The sequence below is a fragment of the Thermobia domestica genome, chromosome 18, assembly GCF_964235325.1.
Source record: "Thermobia domestica chromosome 18, izTheDome1.hap1.1, whole genome shotgun sequence".
Taxonomy (NCBI): Eukaryota; Metazoa; Arthropoda; class Insecta; order Zygentoma; family Lepismatidae; genus Thermobia; species Thermobia domestica.
Genome location: NC_137471.1, coordinates 58,747,849 through 58,772,816, shown reverse-complemented (window position 1 = coordinate 58,772,816; position 24,968 = coordinate 58,747,849). Strand labels below are relative to the sequence as shown.

At 35.5% G+C, this 24,968-nt stretch overlaps 2 protein-coding genes across 4 annotated transcripts in view; one reads left to right on the top strand and one right to left on the bottom strand.

Annotated features, from left to right (window-relative positions):
* Nucleotides 1-24,968, bottom strand: part of Prp16 (ATP-dependent RNA helicase l(1)G0007) — a 107,712-nt gene that overhangs the window by 48,573 nt on the left and 34,171 nt on the right. For 2 of the 3 annotated variants that reach the window (XM_081745334.1, XM_081745333.1), the window contains exons 12-13: nt 24,620-24,862; nt 21,831-21,977 (exon numbers count right to left, since the gene is read on the bottom strand). In XM_081745334.1, the coding sequence (XP_081601460.1) occupies nt 21,831-21,977; nt 24,620-24,862 (390 nt within the window). Of the gene's footprint in view, nt 1-10,385; nt 10,526-21,830; nt 21,978-24,619; nt 24,863-24,968 lie in introns of those variants that run through there. The other variant, XM_081745336.1, reaches the window with a different exon arrangement.
* On the top strand, nt 4,519-16,074 carry l(1)G0469 (lethal (1) G0469 NlpC/P60 domain-containing protein). The gene is made up of 4 exons (XM_081745341.1): nt 4,519-4,847; nt 5,839-6,017; nt 7,686-7,778; nt 14,559-16,074. Exons 1-4 carry the CDS (start codon nt 4,697-4,699, stop codon nt 14,688-14,690), a joined length of 555 nt encoding a protein of 184 aa, XP_081601467.1. The 5' UTR covers nt 4,519-4,696; the 3' UTR covers nt 14,691-16,074.

The following is a 24,968-nucleotide window of genomic DNA, read 5'->3' as shown; positions in this document are numbered from 1 at the left end:
GATTCTCTCGTTACCGCCCACTTTCTTCATTCCACCATTTCATTCACTTCTCATCATCACTGTCTCCTTTAGCCTAGCCGGCATAACCGTGGGACGTAAAATTTAAAGATTTCATTTTTTACAATTCCCGGAGGAAGAGCATGTAGTTCGGATTCATGTTAATCTGTAGGTTCTCGTCTCATATAGCTTCGGTGCTGGAAGAGACGCTAAACGTAAATCCACCTAAGTATATTATACAAAGCTTCGTTGCCTTTTAATTATATCTTAATGCAGACATTCTATTTCTTAATAGTTCCAGATCCTTTTTATACGTTCAAAAAAGCCATGCAGGATACATACAAATTTACAACCACTTTTGGAGTTTGGCCCGGCAAAAAGAAAAAAAAAATTACTGACATGGGATATTTTCTTTTTTCCTTTTCAGATAAAAGATGGCCATATAATTATGTCTTGAGGATCAAAGGAAGACTGCGGTGTGGATGGAACTGTATCACCGACACCGGAGATACAATGCAATCACCGAAAGTAGTGAGAAACAAGTTTAGAGTGTGGTATAAGAAAGATCCCTCAAGTAGGTTAACCATTCGGTCAGTATATGAGAAATTTGAATAAACTGTTCTATGGCCCAATAATTACCTTTGTCGACCCAAAAATGCCAAAAGCGGGTACAACATCGTAAGGATGCACAAAGTCGTGCTTAATAGTCCGAGAAAGACTATTATTTTCTTGGTAGAATGTGAAACAGGAATACTTGAACGATTTCATTTCATTTTATTTCGTCTTTATAATCATACATATTGCACGAATTCGTGCGTATGAATAAGATTTGGCAAGGCATAAAGATAGATAAACATATATAGTTATAACACATACATACTGATTACATTAAAATACCAGGCTACATCTACGGCCAAAGAAAAAAAAAAGACATTTTTAATACTATCAGTAATAAAATTCATTTACACATTTAGGTATTCATTCACGGGATAAAAGAACAAAAGCACGAAATAAAAGCAGTGGAATGAAGTGAGTTGAAACAGTTTATAACGTCTCATAGTACCCTTTCTCTAGACATATAATTAAGAAATGGATTAATGAAAACTGCAACGAAATGTAATCACTGTACCATGCAGTGGCGTACATTAAAACTTTGAACACGTTAACCGCAGTTTACATAGGATATTTTTTTTTCAATGTAATAGCATTTCTCGGTAACCTATGTATTATATTTTGATATTTTATAGCATGCATTAATACTGTGCTCACAATAATCATGTATCTTCTATAAATTGTAAGTTAAGTATTTTACTTGAAGCTATCAAGGCCAAATTCGGAAAATAAAGTCCGAAAGGATGTATCTTCTTCATTAAAATAAATAAATAAATAAATAAATAAATAAAAAACTTGAAACTGACTTAAAATGCAGTTTTATACAGTGTGTGTTTAGGATATTTTTTTGTATGGTCCTCTCGCAACATCCCCCTGGATACACTAAACCCTGTTTTCTTCCATCTTCTAAATTACATCAGAATTAACGTTACATTTTGATCAAGCACGCTGACGCAGAAAGGCTTGAATTCGGCACTGAAACTTACTATTACTTACTACTTATGAACATACTAATAAACCGGAGCTCTAAAACCACAATGCATAATCAACACAAGGTCAAAGTCACAAATTCTTCTGTATTTTTTCTTTCTTTCTTAGTTTTTCTCTTAGTCTAATGGCCAAAGTGTGTACTGTTGGTTCATCGAGTCTCCCCCGGATGGAACGTACTACAGTGGTCAGATCCCATTTTAAACGCAGATTTCGCCTTATATACCTTCATTGCTGATAAGGATGTAAATCCAAATCAATCAATCATTTGTTTTGTTTCGCCCCACTGTACCTCATCTGACCTATTTTGGAGGGTAATATCCAAAAACGGACAAAAGTGATATCAAAACAATGTGTGGAAAACGTAAAAATTGCAATTTAATTATTATATTATTTCCTTTACAATTTTGAAAACATGTACCGGAAAATTTAACTATTAAATATCATAAAATATACTAAATAAAATTAATTCTGTTGACGAAATTAATGCACTTAAAGCCGTTGCGTTGACGCAATCCGTTTCGAAATGGGGCCCCAAATATTTTCCAGGCGATCACCAAAACTGTTTCCCACTCTGCAGGAATAAAGCTCCCGCCTCTGTACAATTGAGCAGAAAGTTCGGAGGTTCTCGCAGATACTTAGCGGTCAACTTGCCTGCTATATGGAACATATTGTATGTCCTCTTTCAGTAGCGTTTATAGACATTCTTTCTTATATGTGAAACAGGGGAATTTATGGATAGCTCCTGAAAAGAAGTGTTCAGAAAATATTCTTCTACTATTGTAATTAGAAGTCCATCGAGTATCTGAAAGGAGTTTTATGGGTCTCGCTTTCGAACGCGGGGAGGGCAAATAAATACCCTCTCTTTCCTTGCTTCAACAAAGAGAAAAGAGAGCGCCAGAGAACTTATGTAAGATTTAGGATTTAGATTTCCGGGCTTTGGGCATGTAAGGCCATTTAGCCCGTCACGTTTGAGGGATGACGTCCCTCGGCGAGCACACTATCCGGGGAAGGGGAAGGATGCGGCCTGGGACCTGTAAGTTAGATACCACTCCGGCATTTGCCTAGTGTGAATGAGGAAAACCCAGGAAAACCTCATTCAGGATGACTGGCCTGAAAAGTATTTTACACTTTTTCAACCGAGTGCCCCACCGGGAATCAAACCCGGGACCGCTCGCACCGAAGGCGAGAGCGTTAGCAACTACACTACGCGGGGCCACGCCAGCGAACTTATGTTTCTCGGCCTGCACCATACTAAAGCCAGCGAACTTCCTCCGTTTAGTTTTAAAGGTGTTCTATTTTGCATGTTTCTCTATTGCTCTTCAAAGGGATGAGAAAGATTTTTTTTTAAATGCCTTTACTTGATTTATAAAGGAAACTGCCTGCTAAAGGCAAATATTTATTTTCAATTAAGCACTTGACCCAACCCGATGGACATGTTTGTACATATTTCATATGAGCAGCGCAGAGATTGAAAGAGAGAGAGAGCAAAGCGTGTTTTCAATGAGGCATGTATTCCCTCTCTTTCGAAGGAATCTTGTGATCTCGGAAGACGGAGTAATGCTACCTTGTTTTTTCGACTTTTGACTCTGAAGACCTATCAAGGGGTTGAGCAGGTAGCCTGACCACAAAAGTTGTTCTTGAGTGCCAGCTAGAAAATCAAATGCAAGATGCTGTCGAAATAAGCATTTTACATCTGTGCTTCGAGTCGACATATAGAAAGAAACATCCAACTTGACACACAAGTGGAAATCCGTAGATGAGAAGTTTTACGTATTTGAAAAACACAAAGCTCCAGTTTTGTAAACATTTTTCTTTCTTAACAAAATACATATATGTTTAATTCGAATCAATTTTTATTTCAGAGATATTAGCCTATAGTAACTAGATTCCAGGAAGGGTCAATCGACCCGTACGACCCGTCCCCTGCGGACGCCCATGGTCCCCCGACTTATGTTGCCGTGTAAAATTTCATCATTGTATGACATCAGGAAAATTAGATAAATTAAGATTACGATAGCTGAAGATTCGTTGAATCATTGTAAGTTACGAGGTCCGATGCTTGAAGAAAGAAAAGAAAAACATGCTTCATTTTGCAATGGATTCCTGTACACATTCATTAACTCCTCAATTTGAGCCAAAGTAAGAGGCAACAGTAATTCTATATCCTGTTTACTCGCCTGACTAGCAACAGGACTTAAAAAAAAAATAAACTCTACATTAATTATCATATGGCGAATGCGAAGGTCAACATTTTGAGTCAACTGGCACAGTACGGAAAATTCAATAGTGGCACTGTACTTACCCCAAATGAATCGTCGATTGGAACCTTGAATACATAGTTAAGAAAAAGACTCATAAAATGTTTTTGTGTAGAGAAGTGTACTCAATGGAACAGAAATACAGATATTACACATTTAAAAAAAAAAAAAAAAAAAAGCTACCGAAATGTGGGTGTAGAGAGAATTAACCACATCGAATGAGGAAGTGTTATAAATAGTAGGAGAGAAAAGAACAATTTTATATATAATTGAGAAATGAAAGAAAAAAATTGTTGCGGAGGCATTTGCTGAGAAGGAAATGTACCATGAGGAACATGTTACAAGGCATGACTGCAAGATAAAGACGAAGAGACGAAAAAGACTTCAATTGGTGAACGGTATTAAAACAGGAAATTCTTACATGAGGACGAATATGATGCATGGAAATTTCTGAGTTTGCGGCAAGTGATCTGCCAATAATGCCATAAAATCTATGATGATGATGAAATATTTGGAATGGCAAAAGAAAATATAGCAGGGGTGAATACAAAGTGGAGAAAACTGTTAGAAGTTTTTCAGTTTGGCAGAGAATGTTCGCGAACTTTCCGAAGAAACTTCGCATATGACAGAATAATCTCGGTTTGAACATTACTTCATTTGACAGAAGAGGATTATGAACTATATGATAACAACAGAACCTTATCTCATTGTTAAAATCAGTATCGTTATCATTTCATTATGAAGTACTTTTATTTGTTTATATACATAACTGATACAATCACGACGATCAGCAACATATACGTTACTCACAGTGAATATAAACGTGGAAATTCAATGTGATGGATTTTTCAGCGATGACAATCTCGAAGTGGTTTACTACTAGTGAATACAAAGTGTTTGCTGATGTAGTGCACACAGGGGATCTCATAGAACTCCAACACGAAAACTATGATCACTGGGGTATAGGATTAAGAAAAACAGCAAATGAAGGTAAATTTTCACATTATAATAACTCTACAGATATTTTAGATCACCTTTCTTAATTTAGTTTCTATTATTATTGTTGTTTTTAGAAGTTTAGAGTTCATCTTCAGCACGAAGATTATATGAGACGGAGACCTACAGCTTATGGTAGAATCCGAGTCTCTTTAATGCGTTCGAATTCCAATGCTCGGAACCCCGTGCACCAAAGGCCTGTATACTACAGTTGTGGATCTAGGAGGAGGATAAGCCAGAACCCAGACTATGATAGGTATACCATGAGTTTATTATAAACTTTCAAAAATATAGCTATAAATAATACCTTAAGTTATTTCTGTTAATCAAAAACCTGAGGGGTCTAGGCCCCCCGACCTCAGGCTAGATCCGACATTGGTGCACTAGGCACTAGACCAGACGGAGGGCTAAATTTAATTTCTAGTCGAACACAGTGCAATAGAGAGAAGTCGAACCTGTTATTCTAACAGAGCCAGAATCAATGTTCACTAATTAGCATTACAAGAAAAGAACAAAAAAATAAAATGACTACTGTGAATTCTATCTAACGGTTAATCACTATTTATTAAGTTATTTCTAGTTAATGTGATGTAATTTTCACCGGGGAATCGAACCCTCAAAATCTCATATTATACGAAATATTTCGTATTTTTTAAGATTTACCATTCTGCCAATGATGTACAGTCTTTCCAATGATGATCATAAAACCTGGAAATCCTCTCCCTCAAAAGCCCTGCACTCCTACCTACAGTTGGAATTAAAAGAAACAAATGTGGATTTTAATTGCCAAATAAGATCTTCATTTACAACCAAAGTATGGTAATATCCTAGATACGGCTGTTAGCATATGGCTTTCTAAACCAAGATTTTTCGCTTTCTATATTTTTTGAACAAGACTACACACCATAACCATAGAAATGTAATAAATTTATACGAGAGTAGATAATGTTTAAATTTAAATAAACTCTAGTCGTTTATTTTACAGATGATGAACCAACCATTGAAGTAATCCATTTGGATCATAAGACGGGAAAACATGGCAATGTGATGTGCGAATCCCTAATTAAATTCTGGACACCAGGAAGCAAAATACGGATAAACAATAGCAGCGATCGCGACACACCATATCTCAAGGAAGGAGAAATTATTCAACATATACATACAGTACGTATGCTTCTTTTAGTTGATTGATTTTGAATTTTACATCCCTTTTCTTGTGATTGTTGAATTAATATTGAACCACCTTTAAACTCTCATATATTCCTTAAACTCCAACAATATTTCTTGAGCTATATATATTCCTTCAGTATCACAGCTATATAAGGTGTAGACCTACAGTTTAATGTGGAATCCGAACGACATGAGATCCCACCGGAAAACGAACGCGGGTCTATAGTGCCGAATGCGCGTATTACTCTATGGCCACAATAAACATTGTTTGTCTCCGGGTTAATAGCCTGATTTTCCGGTTAATTATTTCTTTTTTTTTTTTTTTAAAAAAAAAAAGCAGAAATAACAATATTTATAGAGTACATATTACATCATTCACTTAAGGCACGAAACTAAAATCCATCTTATTGAATCGTAATTCAAGCATAATGCAAGATCAAAGCATTTGTACGGAACTAATAAAAGTAGATGATAACGTGTTCTCTTTGTGACTGGAGTTCGGATTCGACCCATGATGCAAATAGTCCTAGAGATTTAGCATACCAATGCAATATCGTTGCTAAATTGTATGTTAACAAATTAAAAAAAAAAAAATCAGTATATCCAAATGGTTAAAAGAACAGGATAAATGAAAACATGACAAAGAATACCGAAAAATTAGAAATCAAAATAAAGAGAATCAGGAAATTAATTTATTTTCGTCATTTTGGAACCCCAAGGTTATGAACACCAAGACCTACTAATTATATGTTCTCTGAATAACAAAAGAATTTGAATCCAGTACAGTTGGTGGATACACAGATCACAACGCAAGACTGCATAACAACAGAACTTGAATCCACTGGAGTAAATTGGAGGACATATATAGACCATAACGTTAGATTGCTTTGGATAAAAATGGTCCCTCCCCATCATATTATCTTGTCTTTAAAGACAGTATAGAAGGACCGGCTGAAAAATCAACAAATTCTTCGAATTTTTGTAGTGAATGTAGAAGAGACCAGTGACGTGGTCCTGTTATCTATTTCTCTTGGAGATGAGAAGATACTGTGGTGGGAACGATCTATGCTGTGACAATTGATCCTGTATGATAATATGTCCACCCGCCAATTGCACTAGATAATTTCGGATAGTGGTTTGTAGGCTCCGATAATAGGTCCCGTCCTTAAGAACGGTAAAAAAAAAAAAAAAAAAAAAAAAAACAAAAAAAAAACTTGCAGTGACTGTTGGTATTATTATTATTCACTAGATAAATACAATGAAAAACAAGTATTAAATATTCAATTAGACTAAAAAAAAAAAAAAAACCTTCGTATTTCATTATAGTTCTCTAGCGATACATCCTGTGCATAACAGAAGCAAACAAAAGATGTTTTTAAGTTGAGCGGGATGAATTATTCCCTTATCATTGACCTAGGACTAGAATAGAATTTAAGTTAGGTAGGAGTGGCAGAGTGAATTCATCAACTTATCTTTGACCGATTTCAATACTAAGCAATAGGGTAATTTACTAGCCTCAACGTAAACACAAGTCACATGTCAAAACTGGATTTTTTTTTTTTTTTTTTAATGAATGTTACTGTGCAAAAATCATTCTCTTATCGTTCGTTTCAATATTGTTGATTATTTTTTTGGAAATTAATATGTCTTCTAATTTTTCAGGCGATACAAAACAACTCACGTAAATGGCACAATTGCCAGCATCTTGCTTATTGGTGTCGTTATGGGGATAATAAAAGTGGAAGACAAAGACAGGTAATCATACTGTAATTTCTTAACATGTCTACAATATTTCGGTTTTCTTGGCTCTAGTATATATATATATATATATATATATATATATATATATATATATAAGGGGATATAAGTGAAATTAAACATTTTGTGCTTCACCACCAAAATTGAACTTTTGATCATGTGTACCCCGTAACTCTATAAATACTTTAAATATTAATAACTAATGTACTACATATAATGAGAATCTCAGTATCTAAGATCTTCCTCGACTTGATTAGAACTCCACTTTTATTCGTTCTGATGACTTAAAAAAATAAAGCATTCTAAAGCAACCTCTTTCACAAAATCTAACAGTTTCCTTCCCTAACCATTTTCACAATTTTTACTTGCGATTTTGTCTATATTTTATTATAAATACTTCATTAGTAACCTGACAATATGGTATAGCTCAGTAGTCCTGAAAATTTCATAACAGGAAGTTTACTCTTGGGCTGAGTCCTTTTCGGACGATTTTTTTTTTCTTTTTCAAAAACGACTCACACAATTTTGTTCATATTTCATTAAGAACATGTCTATACGGCATTACTTGTTTGTCCTGAAAAAAATCACAAGCGGCAGTTTACTCAAGGGAGGTGAGTTTTCCCTCGGACAAAATTTTCCGAAAACAACTTATAATTTTGTTCGTATCCACAAATAAATGCTCCATTAAGAATTGCAGCACAACATGATATAGTTTAAGAGATTGAAGCGAGAATGTATAGTGCGGTGGATTTGACTTTCTTTTTTAATGTTATGATTATATACCAGTGATCTTATATTTTTGAAATAATGTTAAACAAAATTCACTTAATTTCACGTTGGTACTAGTTTAAAAGCCCGTTCTTCGCACGATAAGGATAGGTTTATGGGAAATATTTGAATCTTCTTCTCCCTTTGGATACGCAATAAAATGTAAATGAAATCCGTTAGTTTAGCGTCCCACGATTATGGCCTTTAGATTAAGGGAAACGATGATTAAGGCAATAGAATGATGATATAAGAATGTGGGAGGAGACGGGAGTACCAAGAGAAAACCGACGAACACAATGTTATTCACCAGACTTACTTGCCAGCGGATCGAACCAGGAACCCCACGCACCAGAGGTAACCGCTCTACCACTGAGCCACCATGCTTGCATACGTAATTCAGTGAAAATGTAATGATAAAAATCCATAAGATACTCCATTTTTGGCACAAATTTTTAAGCATCCTACCGCCTTCTCCCTAGAATACACCATCTAATCAAAGTGGCACGATAAAAGGCCAGCTCGAGGTGATACTATGTTCCCAGACATTTCCAACCGTTTTTCCGATTTAGCACTAATCTCGGTAACTTTGGACATTTTATTTGTCATCTCTTCCCTCTCTCTATGCTCATGGGTGCTGAACTTGGACTTGATTGGGAGTGTGACTATTTGCATCGGTGACAACGAAAAGTAAGGATACGACACTAATATCGGTCGTCTTCGATTATTCTTTTCATGTCATCCCTTGCTATTCTCTATGGGTGTTAGAAGTTTCTTACTCTCGTTTGGTGCTAAACTTCAACTTAAAGGGCAACAGAAGCGTAACTATTCATCTCAGTGACCCCGAAAACTATGGATTTGACAGTAATATCGGTAGTTCTGAAATATTTTTATATGTAACTGCTTTCCTACCCTTTAGAGGTACTACTGGGAGTTGAACTTGGACTTAATTAAATCAAAGGTGTCACTATTTATTTCATTGACTCAGAAAACTATGGATTAGACACTAATATCGTTAGTTTTCGATTATTTTTACACGACATCCTTTCTTGCGCCCACTAGGGGCGATAGATGACTTTACCCCAAGAGTATTTTTTACAAGTCCTAAGTTATATGTGTAACAAGTTTAGTTGAAATTGCTCCAGGTGTTCCACGGAAATGCTGCAACATACATACATACATACATACATACATATATATATATATATATATATATATATATATATATATATATATATATATATATATTAGTACAAGAAAATACATATTAGTTTTAAGAATTGAATTATCAAGAATATTTTATAACTACTAGAACTTTATAACAACTATGTACGCCATTAGAATTTGTATAATCTTATTTTTTAAATTTTATGATCCACATATGTTTGAGGTTTTCGAGTATTGTATGTGATCGATATTAACTTTAAATTATTTACTTACTTTCTGTCTTTTCTGGACTAATGTACAATCTAAGGGGACTATAACGGAATCCCTCCAAGATTCAGAAACGCTGCTTTAGCGAATTCTAAATGTGGACTCATTTTTCTCATAAACGATTGAACGATTAAACAGAGACGGGAAATTACGTTTTACTTTTATAGGATTAACGTCAGATGTCCGTCGCAAATAATTGTACTTTATTCAACTTGTCATTCACTGTATGATTGTACAACTGCATTCATTTTTTTTCTCTGTAAAACTACGGATGTAAGATTTACTAAAGATAAGAACTTGAAACACTTCTTGTACTTCAATAATATTACTCAATTACAATTACTTGTTACAATAACACAAGTTGATGCAATCCAATGTTACTTCACGTGATTGATAAATTATTACCTTTAAAATCTTCTTAAATTAGATATTGCTGGCAAAATGCGAGCACGTAACAAAGAAAGTATTATCTTATCACGATTATTGACATTTATCAAGATGTATTCTACGAGGACAGATGTCGAAAGTGAAAATTTAGTCTGCTTCCGTTATTAACTCATAGGAAACTGAGAACAAATACGAAAAAGGTTAGATATATCATGGGGAGTTACTTCATTCCACCAATCAAAAGGAAGATTTACTGTTTTGTCCTCACATATGTGCCTTATCAGTATGGTTTCTGTAGACAGAGATAAGGAAGTTCGTACCGCAGATAAATACTTCCACGTTGCAACACACTATTTGCTCACATATGTGCCTGCGTTCACTAGGTCACTGGTTGCATATAAGATAAGATAAAATTAATTTCTACACGCAGCTTTCCGTGCTGTTCTAACGGAAGAATACAATAAAAGAAATCTCTCTCTCTCTCTTTCTCAAATAAAGTATTTCATAGGGGTGTTCCACATAGTTAGGTACTGTGTAGCTGTTGAGTTATTTAGTACCTTTGTTTTGTACAGTCGCAGCTGTTGTCTTTACGTAACGTTATCGAGTGAAGGCCAGATCCGAGTGTCTCGGCTCAGTAGGCTGGAGCTTGGGGCATCATATTTTGCTCTCTCTCCCCCGAGTTATATACAGGGTATATCAAAGTAGAAAAGAAAATTGCTGGAAATAAGTGGTTTTCGATTTTAAATGGTCGAACTTTTGCAATCGCACCATCCGTTTAGGCTTCTCAGTACTAAGACGCCCTATGTCAAATGAAAAAGCTCCGTTACCAATTTTTGAGGCTCTTCCAAGAACCCTCACCATACCAACAATATAGCATTGTTGGAAAACTGGTTCGAAGTGTTTTCGGCTCCTCACACAATAATGTGAACATTTCCCATGTTATTTGTGCGTACCTTTATATTTCGTTCGAAGAGTATGCTCTACCGGAAACATTGCTTTTTTTATTTCTAAAGGTAACCAAGAAAGTTCTGCCGCTTTTTGTGGAGGCCTGTGTTCCATTGGCCCTCACACAGTGAAATGAAATGAAATGAAATCTTTTGAGTTTTACGTCCTACGGTTATGCCGGTTAGGCTAAAGGAGACGGTGGTGATGAGTAATGAATGAAATGGTGGAATGAAGAAAGTGGGAGGAAACGGGAGAACCATGAGAAAACCCACACACACGGTGTTTGTCCACCACAAAGTGCAGTTGGCGGGGGCTGGGATCGAACCCGGGACCCCAAGCACCAGAGGTGAACGCTCTACCACTGAACCACCGCGGCCCCTCCTCACACAGTGAGTTGAATGCGAATGGAGAAAAGGCGATGGTCAGTTGTTAGTGTGGGTATATCCAACATACTACTGGTTGTAGCAGTTCAGTTACGCCGTGAACTTGCGTAAGGATAGAGTGAACATGGGACCTCCACAGAGCGTCATAAGGGCATGTATGCTGTACGAGTTCAAACTGGCGTCAAACGCCGCTGCAGCACGGTGGAAAATATGCCAGGCCTTTGATGAGGGTGTCGCGACTACGCGAACAGTGAAGTCATGGTTTAACAAGTTTAAGGACGATGACGAAACACTCGAAGACTGCCGGAAGACCAACATATTTATAAAATCAAGATCTTCAGGCAGGAACTGAAGCGAACAGTGGCCAGGCATGTGACGAACTGGAACTACAATTCAGTGTGAGTGGAGAAATCATTTCGAAGCACCTCTATCAATTTGGGAAGCACTACAAGTTGGGTCGATGAGTCATTGAACAGTACATGATTTGACTCCGGGCCAGAAGGCAATGCGAGCAGACACCTGTGTTTCTTTGTTGTCTCGTCTGAGGAAGTAGCCATTTCTGAACAGGATGCTGACATGTGATTAGAAGTGGGTCCTGTACGAAGCTCCATGGCGCCGTTATCATTGGTTAGCATCCCATGAACCGGTTCAAAAACAGCGGAACCCACACTGCACCAGAAGGTCCTCCTGTGTGTTTGGTGAACTGCTCGCGGTATCGTGCATCGGGAACTGAGACCAGCTGGTCAGAGCATCAGTGCAACTGTGTACTGTCAGCAGTTGAGCCGTGTTCAAAAATAAATAAATAAATAAATAAAAAATAAAAAAAATTAAAAAAATGGAGCCAGCACTTCTGAATCGCAGAAGGGTCCTCCTATTACACGACAACGCTAAGTCCGACGTGGCTAGGATGACCCGGGACACCATTCTACGCCTTGGATGAGAAACCTATTGCATCCGCCATACTCCCTGGACATTGCACCGTCCGATTATCACCTGTTCCATTACTTGGAATCACCTTAGAGGACGCCAGTTCAAATCTCTTGTAGAGGTGTAAAATTCACTTGATACCTTCTTCGCTTCGCGGCCCACTAAGCTCTACTGCGATGAAATCCATGGCTTTCCAGAACGTTGGCAGATGGTCGTTGATGCTGATGGGGACTATTTTTGATCTTCCAGGTACACTCATGTCCAAAATTATTGTCGCATGTCTATAAATATATTGTTGCAGGAATATAATTTGATAACGAATTCGCCCGGTATTTCTCATAAGGTTAGTATGTGTATAATCGGCAAAGACATGTATGTGGCAAATTTCATATCAAAAGAGCAGTAAATAAGAACAATAAAACGAAAATAAAACTTTCTTGTCCATTTAGCAACATTTTGTTTTACTCATTCTAATTTTCGTATTTATAATTCTTTTCTTATGAAATTTATCACAAATGCACATTTCCCAATTATACACATAGTATCAGTATCAAAAGTACCCTGCAAAATCATTATCAAATTATATTCTTACAAGAAGACAGTTATAGATATGCGACAATCATTTTGGACATGAGTGCTCGTCATAGATGACATATCGATGTTCGAAGGTGGTGGGTAAAAAAGCGACAGAATTTTTCTTGGTCCTTTATATATAGGGCATGATACTATCGTGGAGCCTATATAGCTAGTACCAAATATTTTCATCAACGTTTCTTTCTTTTAGTTATTTTCGTATCTTTACTCATTGCGGAATTGGCCTATGGCCGCGGACTTTTGATACACCCTGTGTACTACAGAATACACTAACCTATTATTCTCGATATTTCCCAAGTAGGCATTTCTGCTTACAGATTATAACATGATTTTCCATTCTCGAGTGATCACTCATTAATCTCTCACTTCTCATAATCACTCATTAATCTCTCATTTCTGTAAAAATCATTTACAATTGAAAAATAAAATGAAATCTTTGAGTTTTACGTCCGACGGTTATGCCGATTAGACTAAAAAAGACGGTGATGATGAGAAATGAGTGAAATGGCGGAATGAAGAAAGTGGGAGAAAACAGGGGAACCCCGAGAAAAACCACGCACACGGTGTTTGTCCACCTCAAAGCTCACTTGGCGCGAGTCAAGGACCCCATGCTCAAGAGGTGAACGCTTTACCACTGAGCCATCCCGTATTTACAATTGAAAAAAATACCTCCAACTTTTACATGTTCAAAGGATTTTCTGTATTATTTAGTTTATAAAAATAAGTATTTTGATTTTTATTTTAAATTGGTTTCTTATCCTAAGTTTTTGTGATGAACACACTCAATACAAACCTATTACTAATAGACCTGAGACAACGCGGTTTGCATAACGAACGTTTCTTGGAACCAATGCACTGCATTATGCAGGATATCCCTTATTTTAAGAGTTTAGGTGAAGGGGATGGTACAAAATGAATTGCTCCAAATTGGAATATATGTATTCTAAAGAATGTGTACGCTAACTCTAAAGGAAAGAAAAAAACGTGGAAATAAAAATAAAGAATCAATTTTGCCTGTAAAAGCTAGGGGTAAGAGCACGGCAAAGGAGAAGTTAAGCAATAACAGAGGATCTGTACAGAGCTAGAAAGAGAAAGACAGCGAAGGAGAGGGACAGAGAGAGAGAGAGAGAGCATGAGGGACAGAGAAAGAAAGATATAAATCGAAAGAGAGCGTGTGTGAGAGAGAAGATGAACATAATTTTCGGCATAAAAATGACATCATTATTTCAGTATGTCTTCAGTTGAGGGATTCTAGGCAAACTAAACTACGCCGAGGAATATACTGATCATTTTTTTCATACTTAATTCTATTAATATTAAAACATATTTACGTTTCTTTTAGGCCAGTGATGTAGCAAAATGGGGGAGTCTGTCAGCAAGTGCTGCTCTATGGATGTTCATGAATACCAAGAAAAAGTCTGAGTCATCAACCACTGAACCAACACGCAAAAGATATATGTCAGTTCATTTCTAAGTATAACATTTATCTGACTTATCTGATTCAGGTGATGCAAGCGTGTAGTTGTATGTATTTATAATTCTGAGTTGCATGTTCTGTTAAATATGTGTCTCATGTTACTTTGTTTTTAATAAGTATTACTTAACTTCACTGATTTCTTTTTTAAGTACGAAAGCGGTTAATTTTTCATGTTAGCAATAACACTTTACAATGTTAAATTTTAATGTATTATCAATAACACACAATAATGGTCATTACTGTGCAATCCCTTTGGACTGCATGTATAGTCAAATCTTAGGATATCTTTAGATTTTTTCCATCTAATGTGTGACATGAAGTATTATATCGAATTCTGCTTTCAAGTTATGACATCAAATATTTGATGCAACGTTCTGAAGTAATATGCACGATCAAACTACAATGTGATACTTCTATTCGTCTATATCTCGTTCGTTATTGCTTTATAAGTCATCACAGTATTAGTTTTTATGTACACGCTTACAATGAAAGTAGTATCCGATATTATTAGTGTAATATTTATTTCCAATATGGATGTTGCAACCAAGAAACGGTAAAAAGAGATGTAACTCTAAAAAAATGCATAGATAATGTATTTTCCATATTTTGTACCAATATGCATGTTGTTTACATAGATTACTTTGCACCTGTAAATTTTACAAAATTATCCAACTCAATACGAAATATTACTAAAAAAGAAAAAAAATCATTTCAGGTAACAGTATATAAACCAAAAACAGTTTTTTAAAACTAAATACAGAACTGATTTTGTTTTGGAGGGGGACGGTATTAGTGATAATAATACGGAGTACATACAAAAAAAATCAACTGAAAAAATTAATGATCTCTGTGGATGCGCGGTGTGGATTTTAACTTTTTCAGTCTCCGTCTACTTTGACCCACATGTAGTTCAAACGTTCACTTTCAAACTAATGAAATATTCAGGCCTCCTTAACATTTTCCCTAATACACTATTGTCATGGATTATTAACACATAAACGGTGAAATCATAATCCTTGATTCAAATTTATTGATTATAATTCTTTAGAAATATTTAAGTGGATTCCTTCAATTCAAGATATTAAAATACTTTCTCTGTTGCCATATCTCAGCCTAAAACGTTAATACATTCCCCTTCGAGCAGAAAGCAAACTACCAAACGTATCGATTTTGTTTTTTTCTTTTGTACTGGCAAACACATATTTCACGGATTCTAGTTCAGAAAAGCTGGATCAAACAAATCATGTCAATATATGTAATTACTGTGTATGTAGTAAGAATGTAAAAGAATATTTGTCATTCATTTGTATAGTTGAAAATAAATATATTTGTATCTGTATTTTACTTGTAAATGTATATATTTTTTAAAAATTAAATTAAATTCAGCTGTTACCATTGTTTAATTTAACTTTATAATTTGTTTCAAGTTCGTTTCCACATTGACTATGTAAGAAAGATGTCTTCTCGCCATCAAAACATTTAATTTACACGGCTTGCAATTCAGACCAAAAAAAGAAAAAAAAATGTCCGTGACAATGATAACACTGAATTAACTTTATAAACTTACTGTAAGAGTCAGCGTACTTTAAAACAAAAGCAGTAACAAGAAGAAAACAAATAATGCAATTCTAATGCAGTAACAGGATTCACTTGATATGTCAAGCCACGAAAATTTGCTACACACACTTATCATAAACGATTAATTTCTTACAAAAATATTGAAATCTAAATTATGCTATTGTGAGAAGTGCAATTTTCTTTATACTGAATAATTTACCCAATGTTTATTATTTTTAATATAAACAAATCACGTCTGGAATGCTGGATACTCTGTTTATTAAAACTTCATTATTGTAAGAGCAGATCGTAAAACGCAGCGATGAGAAATAGCCATCAGTGTTAATTGTTCTGCTATGGTATTTTTGAAGACGATTATTATTACTAAAATTATCCTTATTATAACACGACTTTACACGAACATGGTATCTAAATCCAAAATCGACCTTCACGTTGTTACCATTACTAGTTACAATGGTCACGTTATTACCAGAATTCTGATATTTTCTATTGTACTGTTCTGTGGATTAGTATATAAATCACACTATTTCTTAACATTCTCCGAAGATATCTCAATTCGCGGATCCAAGAAACAGAAATTAGATCATCTATTTTAATTTTAGGTTTATCTAATTGTTGTAATTTAATTCTCTGAGTGTGATTTAATAGGAGCAATATCTAAGGTTTCGAAAGTCGATTCTTCTTGTTAGGAAATCTACTTCTATGCTGCGCTTTTGTTTTGACTTTTGGATAGTTTAAATATATAGCTTGGATTCCTGATTTCGGAGAGGATTGGTGATTGACGACTAGGAGAGATTCACGGTCTTAGCGTAAGAAAGAGAATAGTTTTCCAAACCAAGTGGTTCCAGTGGAGGAAGGAGAGTACTGGAGTCTGAGCTTAACCAATTGTATGGAGTGGAGAAAACTGAAGTCTCGTTAAGACGCTAACCAAGCCAATTTCCAAAGAATTAGTCAGAAAAGAGCCATTTGAAGATCCATCCTGAGATTTGGAAATCGAAAAGGCAAAGAAATCACCCAGATAGCTTATATAGCATTTAATTAACTTGAAAGAAATTCCAGCGTTCCATAGCTCAATTATAAACGATTGTCTGCTTCTTAATTCTGAAACGTCACAGCGGTCACAAAGCCGTAAATATCAAGTTCAGGTACTAAGTCACAGGTTCGTTTTTAATCGTTAATCATCTTCTTCCCTACTTTACCTTCCCCTTTTCTAGTCTGTTTATTTTTTAGACGAGTTTTGCTTTATTTGCACACTAAGCATATATCCCTAATGCTTAGTTTGTTAAGTCCTAACCCCAGAACATCCCCTTGCACAAATCCCCAGAACATCCCCTTGTTTTATGAGCTACTTCCATCTGTCAATTTTCCGATGTACAGAGCTATTCACACCATATTGTATTACGTGTTCCTCTAGCAACTATATTATATTTTATTTTTTCGGCATGGCGCTAAAATACATAAAAGATTAAGAAAGTTAGGAAAATGAAGTGAAATCTTTAAGTTTTACGTCGCACGGTTATGCCGGTTAGGCTAAAGGAGACGGTGAAGATGAGAAATGAACGAAATGGTGGAATGAAGAAAGTGGAAGGAAACGGGAGAACCCTGAGAAAACTCACGAGCACGATGTTTGTCCACCACAAAGTCCACACGGCGCGAGCTGGGATCGAATCAGGGACCCCAAGCACCGGAGGTGAACGCTCTACCACTGAGCCACCGCGGCCCCTTAAGAAAGTTAGGGTACAAATCTTGAAGATATCCTTGAATTATAAGTAAGCTTGGTAGTTACTTAACTGGTGGTTTAGGGTAAATTTACGAGGCTTAATTGGGCAGCACTTAAAATAAATTAAGAAGTGCTACGGGAAATAGATAAACATGAAAAGAGATCATAATTAAGAAGAGAAGAATGAAGCTTATAGAATATATACTCGATACGATATATTCACACAAAACATCTCTGAATGCAAAATAATAGCCAAGAAACGGAAAGTGAGATCAAGAATAGCCTATAGAAAAAACATATTTACTGAAATGGAGTGTGATGTACTGTACATACAAAAATCAGAAGATGTATGAGGATACGAAGTTATTACTGCATCGACAACGTTTTATCTTGAGGGGACATTTTTATGCTTAAGATTTACAATTATTAATGCATTAATCGTGCTTTGTTTGCTCGGAAACAACATTGTATTGGCTGTATGTATTATTACAAATGAAAATCTTTGAGTTTTACGTCCCACGGTTATGCCGTGTGAGCTAAAGGAGACGGACATGATGAAAAATGAATGAAATACTGCAATGAGGAAAGTGGGAGGAAACGGAGAAAAACTTCGAGAAGACCCATGCGCACGGTGTTTGTTCCCCACAAAGCTCAGATCGAACCAGGGACTCCATGCACCAGAGATAATCGCCCTACCACTGAGCCACCCCGGCCCCATTATTAGAAATGATTTTGTCCAAAATTCAATAATTAATTATCTACTTTTATTTATTGATTTTCTCTGTAATCAATTGTCGAAAATAAATAAAACAAAAGTGCATGACTTTTTACATATTTCTCTTTATCGTGAAATAATATGTTCCGCTACTATCGTGATATATATTTGAATATAATTAGTTAAAGACTGAAACATGCATTGTGAATACTGCTGAAATCCATATGAGAAATAAACTTTCAGTTTTAAGTGTCGTTTTTGTCAAAAATGCCTAGCTTTTCTCTGCACGTTGTATATAGTACAGGGTCTTTGTCTTTAGATTTGTACCATCTTTTCCTGATATAGACGTATGAATTTCAAAACTAACAGAAACTGTGAAACAATATTTTAAACGCCACCCTCTTGATCTGTCTAAGGCAGACGACGGTTGCTTGTGGAAGTTCTTACGATCTTGTCAGAGTTCCTACCATTTTGCAATTCATTTCCACTATGAAGTTTCTGAGCCACGCACGTGATCTGAGCTGCCCCAGAAAGAAAGAAAGAAAGAAAAAATAAGAATTTTAGGAAAGATAAAATAAAAAAAAAAAAGATCAAAAGATTGCGATCTTGGCCAAGAATTTTAGGAATGATCAAAAAAATGCATCAAAAGATTGCGATCCACAATATTTTTGAATGGCCCCTAAATCGAGTTTTCGTATTTTCTACGGAATTAGCACATCATACTGATTTAAGTGATAGTTTGGGTTTGGCTACACTATACGTAGTTCTCCAGATATAAGGCATACAAGAAAATTTTTGATTGAAATATATTGGATCTTGGATCAGGGGCCACAAGATTTTTGAACCGTCTCTAAATCTAGTTTTAGTATTTTTTACAGAACAAGGACATCATACTGAGTTAAGTGATAGTTTGGGTTTGGTTACACATACAATAAGGCTACAGATATAAGGCTACAAGAAAATTTTTTATTGAAATATATTGGATCTTTTGATTAAAAAAAAAAAAAAAAAAAAAGTTTGACTGCTAAGATCAAACCCTGTTTTTAATCTCTTAGGCTTGTAAATTTTTCTTAATTGAATGTAAATATTTCTACTGCGTTCCAGAGTGAAGAGTAAAGTCATCTGTTCCTTACTATTTCATTAACTGATGAGAGTTTATATGTCAATCAGAACAAGTATTTACTCTGTCCTGATGGATGGTCAGTTACAAAATAGACGCCTATACAGATGCGTATATCCGCTATCCGCATAACCTTCTGAGCTGTAGATACATTTTTATTGATTCTGTGCGATTTACGATCATTCCACTTGGATACTAAAGTACTATCACTCATACAGCGAATATCGTCGACAAGTTGATTAGACGTATGAACTAAAGAGAAAAAAGTCTCAACGAACTATGGATCTGAAAAGAATAAATCACTGAACAAATTGAACATCATCTTAGTCTTTTCTTCAATTTCAAAACGACTTTCTTGCTCTTCAAAGTTATTCTATTATATCAAGCAGAAGTTGCTTGCTGTTTGCGAAGAGAACGATGTTATCAGTGAATATTACATAACCATGATATACGAACCTTTACGAAATAAAAGTATGTGTACTATTGTTTTATATTTTCTTGTTCCTATTTTTCCAATTGAATCATAAATCATATTATAATAATCACTTGTAGTTACTACAAAAATACTTATAAAATGAACAAAATTATAAAGATGTCTGGAGAATTCTTTCAAAACGTTTTGAAAAACTTCGTCCAAAGGAAGATCAACCTACACTAAACTACTCTTTTGGGATTTTCCAAAAGAAATGGATGACGCTGTATCTTAAGGTTAGTAATGAATATATATACCGAGAGTGACAGGAAGCAGGAATACTTTTGTATTATAAGCAGATGATAAGTAATTATTGTTTCCTATGGTTCATTGACCGCGGTTGACCTATGGTTAAGAGGTAGAGCGTTCACTTCTGATGAATCAAGCCTCTGGTCCAATCCCGGTTGTTACAGGAGTTTTGGAGAACCCTATATACGAAGGAGGATCAGATGAAAACCTTAAAAGTGCAATAAATGTTAGAATGTAACAATGAAAAGGAAATCTTACCTCTTATTTTTCAACGTGTCCCCTTGACGTTGAATGCAAGTATTCCACCGCTTCGGTGAAGTGCACGGATACCACGTTGGAAGAATTCTTTTGGTCGAGATTGTCGCCACTCATGCACCGTATTTTTTACCTCTTCATCACTACTAAAATGTTTGCCTTCCATCGCTTCTTTGAGTGGTCAAAACACATGAAAGTTACTGGGGAAAGGTTTGGTGAATAGGGTGGATGAATGAGACACTCAAATTTGATATCATCGATAGTCTCAACGGTCAAACAGGCAGTATGCAGTCGGATGTTGTCATGCCGTAGGAGGACGGCACCTGAGGACAGAAGTCCTCGTCGTTTACACTTGATTGCAGGGCGAAGTTGATTTTTCAGCAGATTTAAATACGATACAGTGATTGTTTTCACTTGTTTCTCCATTTACTGTTTCAAAATTACTCCCTTTGCATCCCAGAAGAGAGTGGAGCTGATTCATTTTTTCTAAATCATTGAGTTCGCACTTATAGAGAGGATTTGGCGGACATAAAAAAGAAAACGTTATTTCCTCCATTTATCAATAATATGTATGTATATTTCTCTTCACTACCTCGTACGAACGTCTTTGGTATATTATCCAGGAATGGCAGATCAAATTGTATTTCCAAGAAAAATTGCATTTCCAAGCCAGTATAAAACAGTGTAAGTGATATAAAATGTGAATATCCTGTTTCAAGGATTTCGCATTATCTCGAAAACAGGTTGCAAATAAATCTGATAGTGTTGCTAAGAGAAACGTTATAAAATACTCGTACATAAAAACTACAGCTTAAATACAGATGTGAAGTCAACGTTACAAATGGTGAATTTGTTTCAAACTTGAAGAATAACATTAATACATAATAAATAACTTATAACAAATTGATCAAAATAAGCGAAACCAAAACAGACAGTTGAGCAAATTACAGGCGTAATCATATCAATATATTTTAGTACACTTATGAGTCTATACTATAAGTCAACAATAAAGTTAAGAAGTTCCTTACCTCTCTTAGAAGTCCGAAGAGAACATCCGTACTCAAGGATCTTTCGTGAGCTTCATCCATAATTATCGCACTGTAATTATCTAAATCGGACTCCCTCAACGACTCCCGTAACAAAATACCATCTGTCATGTATTTGATGATGGTTGACTACAAATAAAAAAATAATAACACGGACGTATAAACCAACATCTAAAAATTCAGTGCACAAAGAATCATACTAATATAATAACAAGGATATTGAACATAGATCTATAATGTTATTTTCAAGTTTAACACAACTAAACACTTGCACATTAGCTATCAATTTTCCAATATGATTAAGAATAACAATATTGGTAAGGATTAAGACTTTTGGGCATTCGGCAACTATGGCCACGTCAGCCCTTCACATATGAGAGGTGACGTTCCTTAGCAATTATACTATCCGGGGAATTGGGGAAGAAGAAAAGAACGGGAAAGGAAGGAAGTTGCCTGGAATCATTGTTAGATACCAGCCCGGCATTTGGCTGGTATGAATGAGGAAAACCCAGGAAAACCTCATTCAGGATGTCTGGAATGAAAAAGCTGTTACACTTTTTCGACCGAATATTCCCACCGGGAATCAAACCCGAGACCGCTCATCGGGTTATCGGACCCGAGTTCGCATAATGCACAAACTGGTACACTAAGATCATTATTAGGTTTGCTGTAGATGACTAGCACTGAAATGGTTATTTCACTCTCATCAACCACGTCTTCTTTACGAACTTTAACGGAATCTGAAGCAAAATGTGCTTTCAAATGACAAACTTGAAGACTTTCACTACAATGACTAGTAGACAAGTACTATCACATCACATTCTTCCTGGAACTGATCATAATTTCTTATATAAGTCTTATACACTCCTAGGAGCCAAAGCTTTATCGTAATAATGATCAGGAAACCTACAACTAACATATGAGCGTCAAAGGCACACAAGATTTTTCTTCCCCTTACTTTACTATCAACTGTTTCCAATCTAATTCAATACTCAATACTATTATTTTTCTCAATAAGCTTAGCATAGAGTTCATTTAACAGCACGCACAACCTAATAACGATTCTTCAAATTGTCCAAAGTACGATGTCTAAAATAAACGTCTCGTTAAAATCCACGAATTTATCTCGCCATGCAGAATTTCAATTAATTTTGTAACATTTTCCAGCGAACAAACCAACTGCACGACTTCAACTGCCTCGAACATCCTCTGCTTCACCGCTGTTATTCTCGATATAAGAAACTATATCTTTATGAGTAGCACTGGAACATCTTAAATTGTCTTCAGATGGATCTGCCCAACTTCCTTCCCAAGATTGATAACCAGTTCGATTTACAATCGTTCTTACTGAAGTGATGCACCAGTTATCGCCAATTCGTAAGAATGTGTAAACACTGCCATTTTAATTTTGCTTCTATCTCAAAAAACTGAAGCTAAGGGACATTTCTTTATTTTCGAAATACACCAAATGTTCTTTACTTTAAATCCGAAGCTAAGCTAATTTCGTATCTTCTGCTTCACTTTATTCGCTCTTATAAAACTACAATGGAGCTCATTTTCCAAACTGTCACCTGACCCTCTGCCTCAAAAGTACAAAGATACAACGATATATCTTGACGAAGGCACTCAGCAGTCTCCAATTCTTCTGGAAAAAAAAAAAGTCGAAAGACTTGAAGCCACTGTTCTATCAGATGAGGTGAGGCAGCTCATAATCTAAGCGAGCCAAGAATAAATCTAACACCCTCATTTTGTCAACAACGAACTCATAAGTACACGAAGGCGGTGGGTGGATAATATAAAACAAGATCATAGAAGGTCGGTAATAATAATGCTGCCTGATTGGCTTTGCACAGGGTAAAATTCGCCAATAGACTATTGTTTCTGCGGCGATCAGCTTTCGAGTTTCCTAACCAATTGACAAATATAGTGACCAATTGACAAACATTTGAGTTCTTGGATTTCTAGTGAGTTCTTCTTCAGAAATGCAGTTGATATCGTTCAGGTATACAATTTACGCAAACAGTTTAATTAACAAAATGAGAGACTATCTTATTAAGTCACTGTCCCTATTTTGTACCGAGACATGTTCTAGCAAAGAAAATTTATGTAAAAGCATTGTGTATACATTAATATCTTACTTTTCCTTGCTACTTTTACAATGCATATTATTTTATAATATTTAGTGGCGCGGATTCATTCATTACATTTACATTTACATTAGAAGTAAGATATTTTTGAAAAGTGAATTGGAAGAATAAAATAGTTTACTTATCTTGAATACAGTGGAATAATTTCGCCTCTATAGCAGAAATTTGCAACTGCAATGAATAAGAATTAGGGATGTGAATTATCTGCAGCTTTAAGATTCACTGAATGATGAAGATGGTAATGTCCATCAAAACTGTCTCGGAACAAAATAAGGACAATGACGCAATATAAGTTAAGTTCTCATTTTCTTAATAGTGTTACAGCTGAAATGTGATCCAAAAATGTGTACATCCACCGGAAATCGATCCCCATAATGCTAACCATTTAAGCACAAATCGTACGTGAAAGCCGCACATGATCGATATGTAAAAATCAGTTATCGAAGCATCGTAGGAAATCTTTAAAAAAAAATAAATAAAATTAAATTAAATTAAAATCATATTGCTACATACATGTGACTATTATTTGAACTGTATAGTTTTTTCAGTGACTTATATTTGATATATTATTTCAGGCTATTGAATACGAGGAACACAAAATCAAAAACGATAATGAATACTTACATCTGATGTGCAGTCTTCAAAGCGAATGGCGTAACCAACTTCTTCTCCTAACTGTGTTCCCATTTCATCTGATACTCGCTTTGCTACTGACATAGCGGCCACTCGCCGAGGCTGAGTACACCCAATCATACCATACCTACTGTACCCATCTTCATGTAAATACTGTGTCAACTGAGTTGTTTTCCCGCTTCCTGTTTCACCAACAATAATCACAACGTTATTCTCTCGAATTACATTCAGGAGCTGTAAGAAATAAATAAAATGTCGATATAAAGCACATTACAACGAATTGCTATAAAGTCTACCGTTTATTTCAGTGTTATATACATCTATGGTTACGAAAACATAT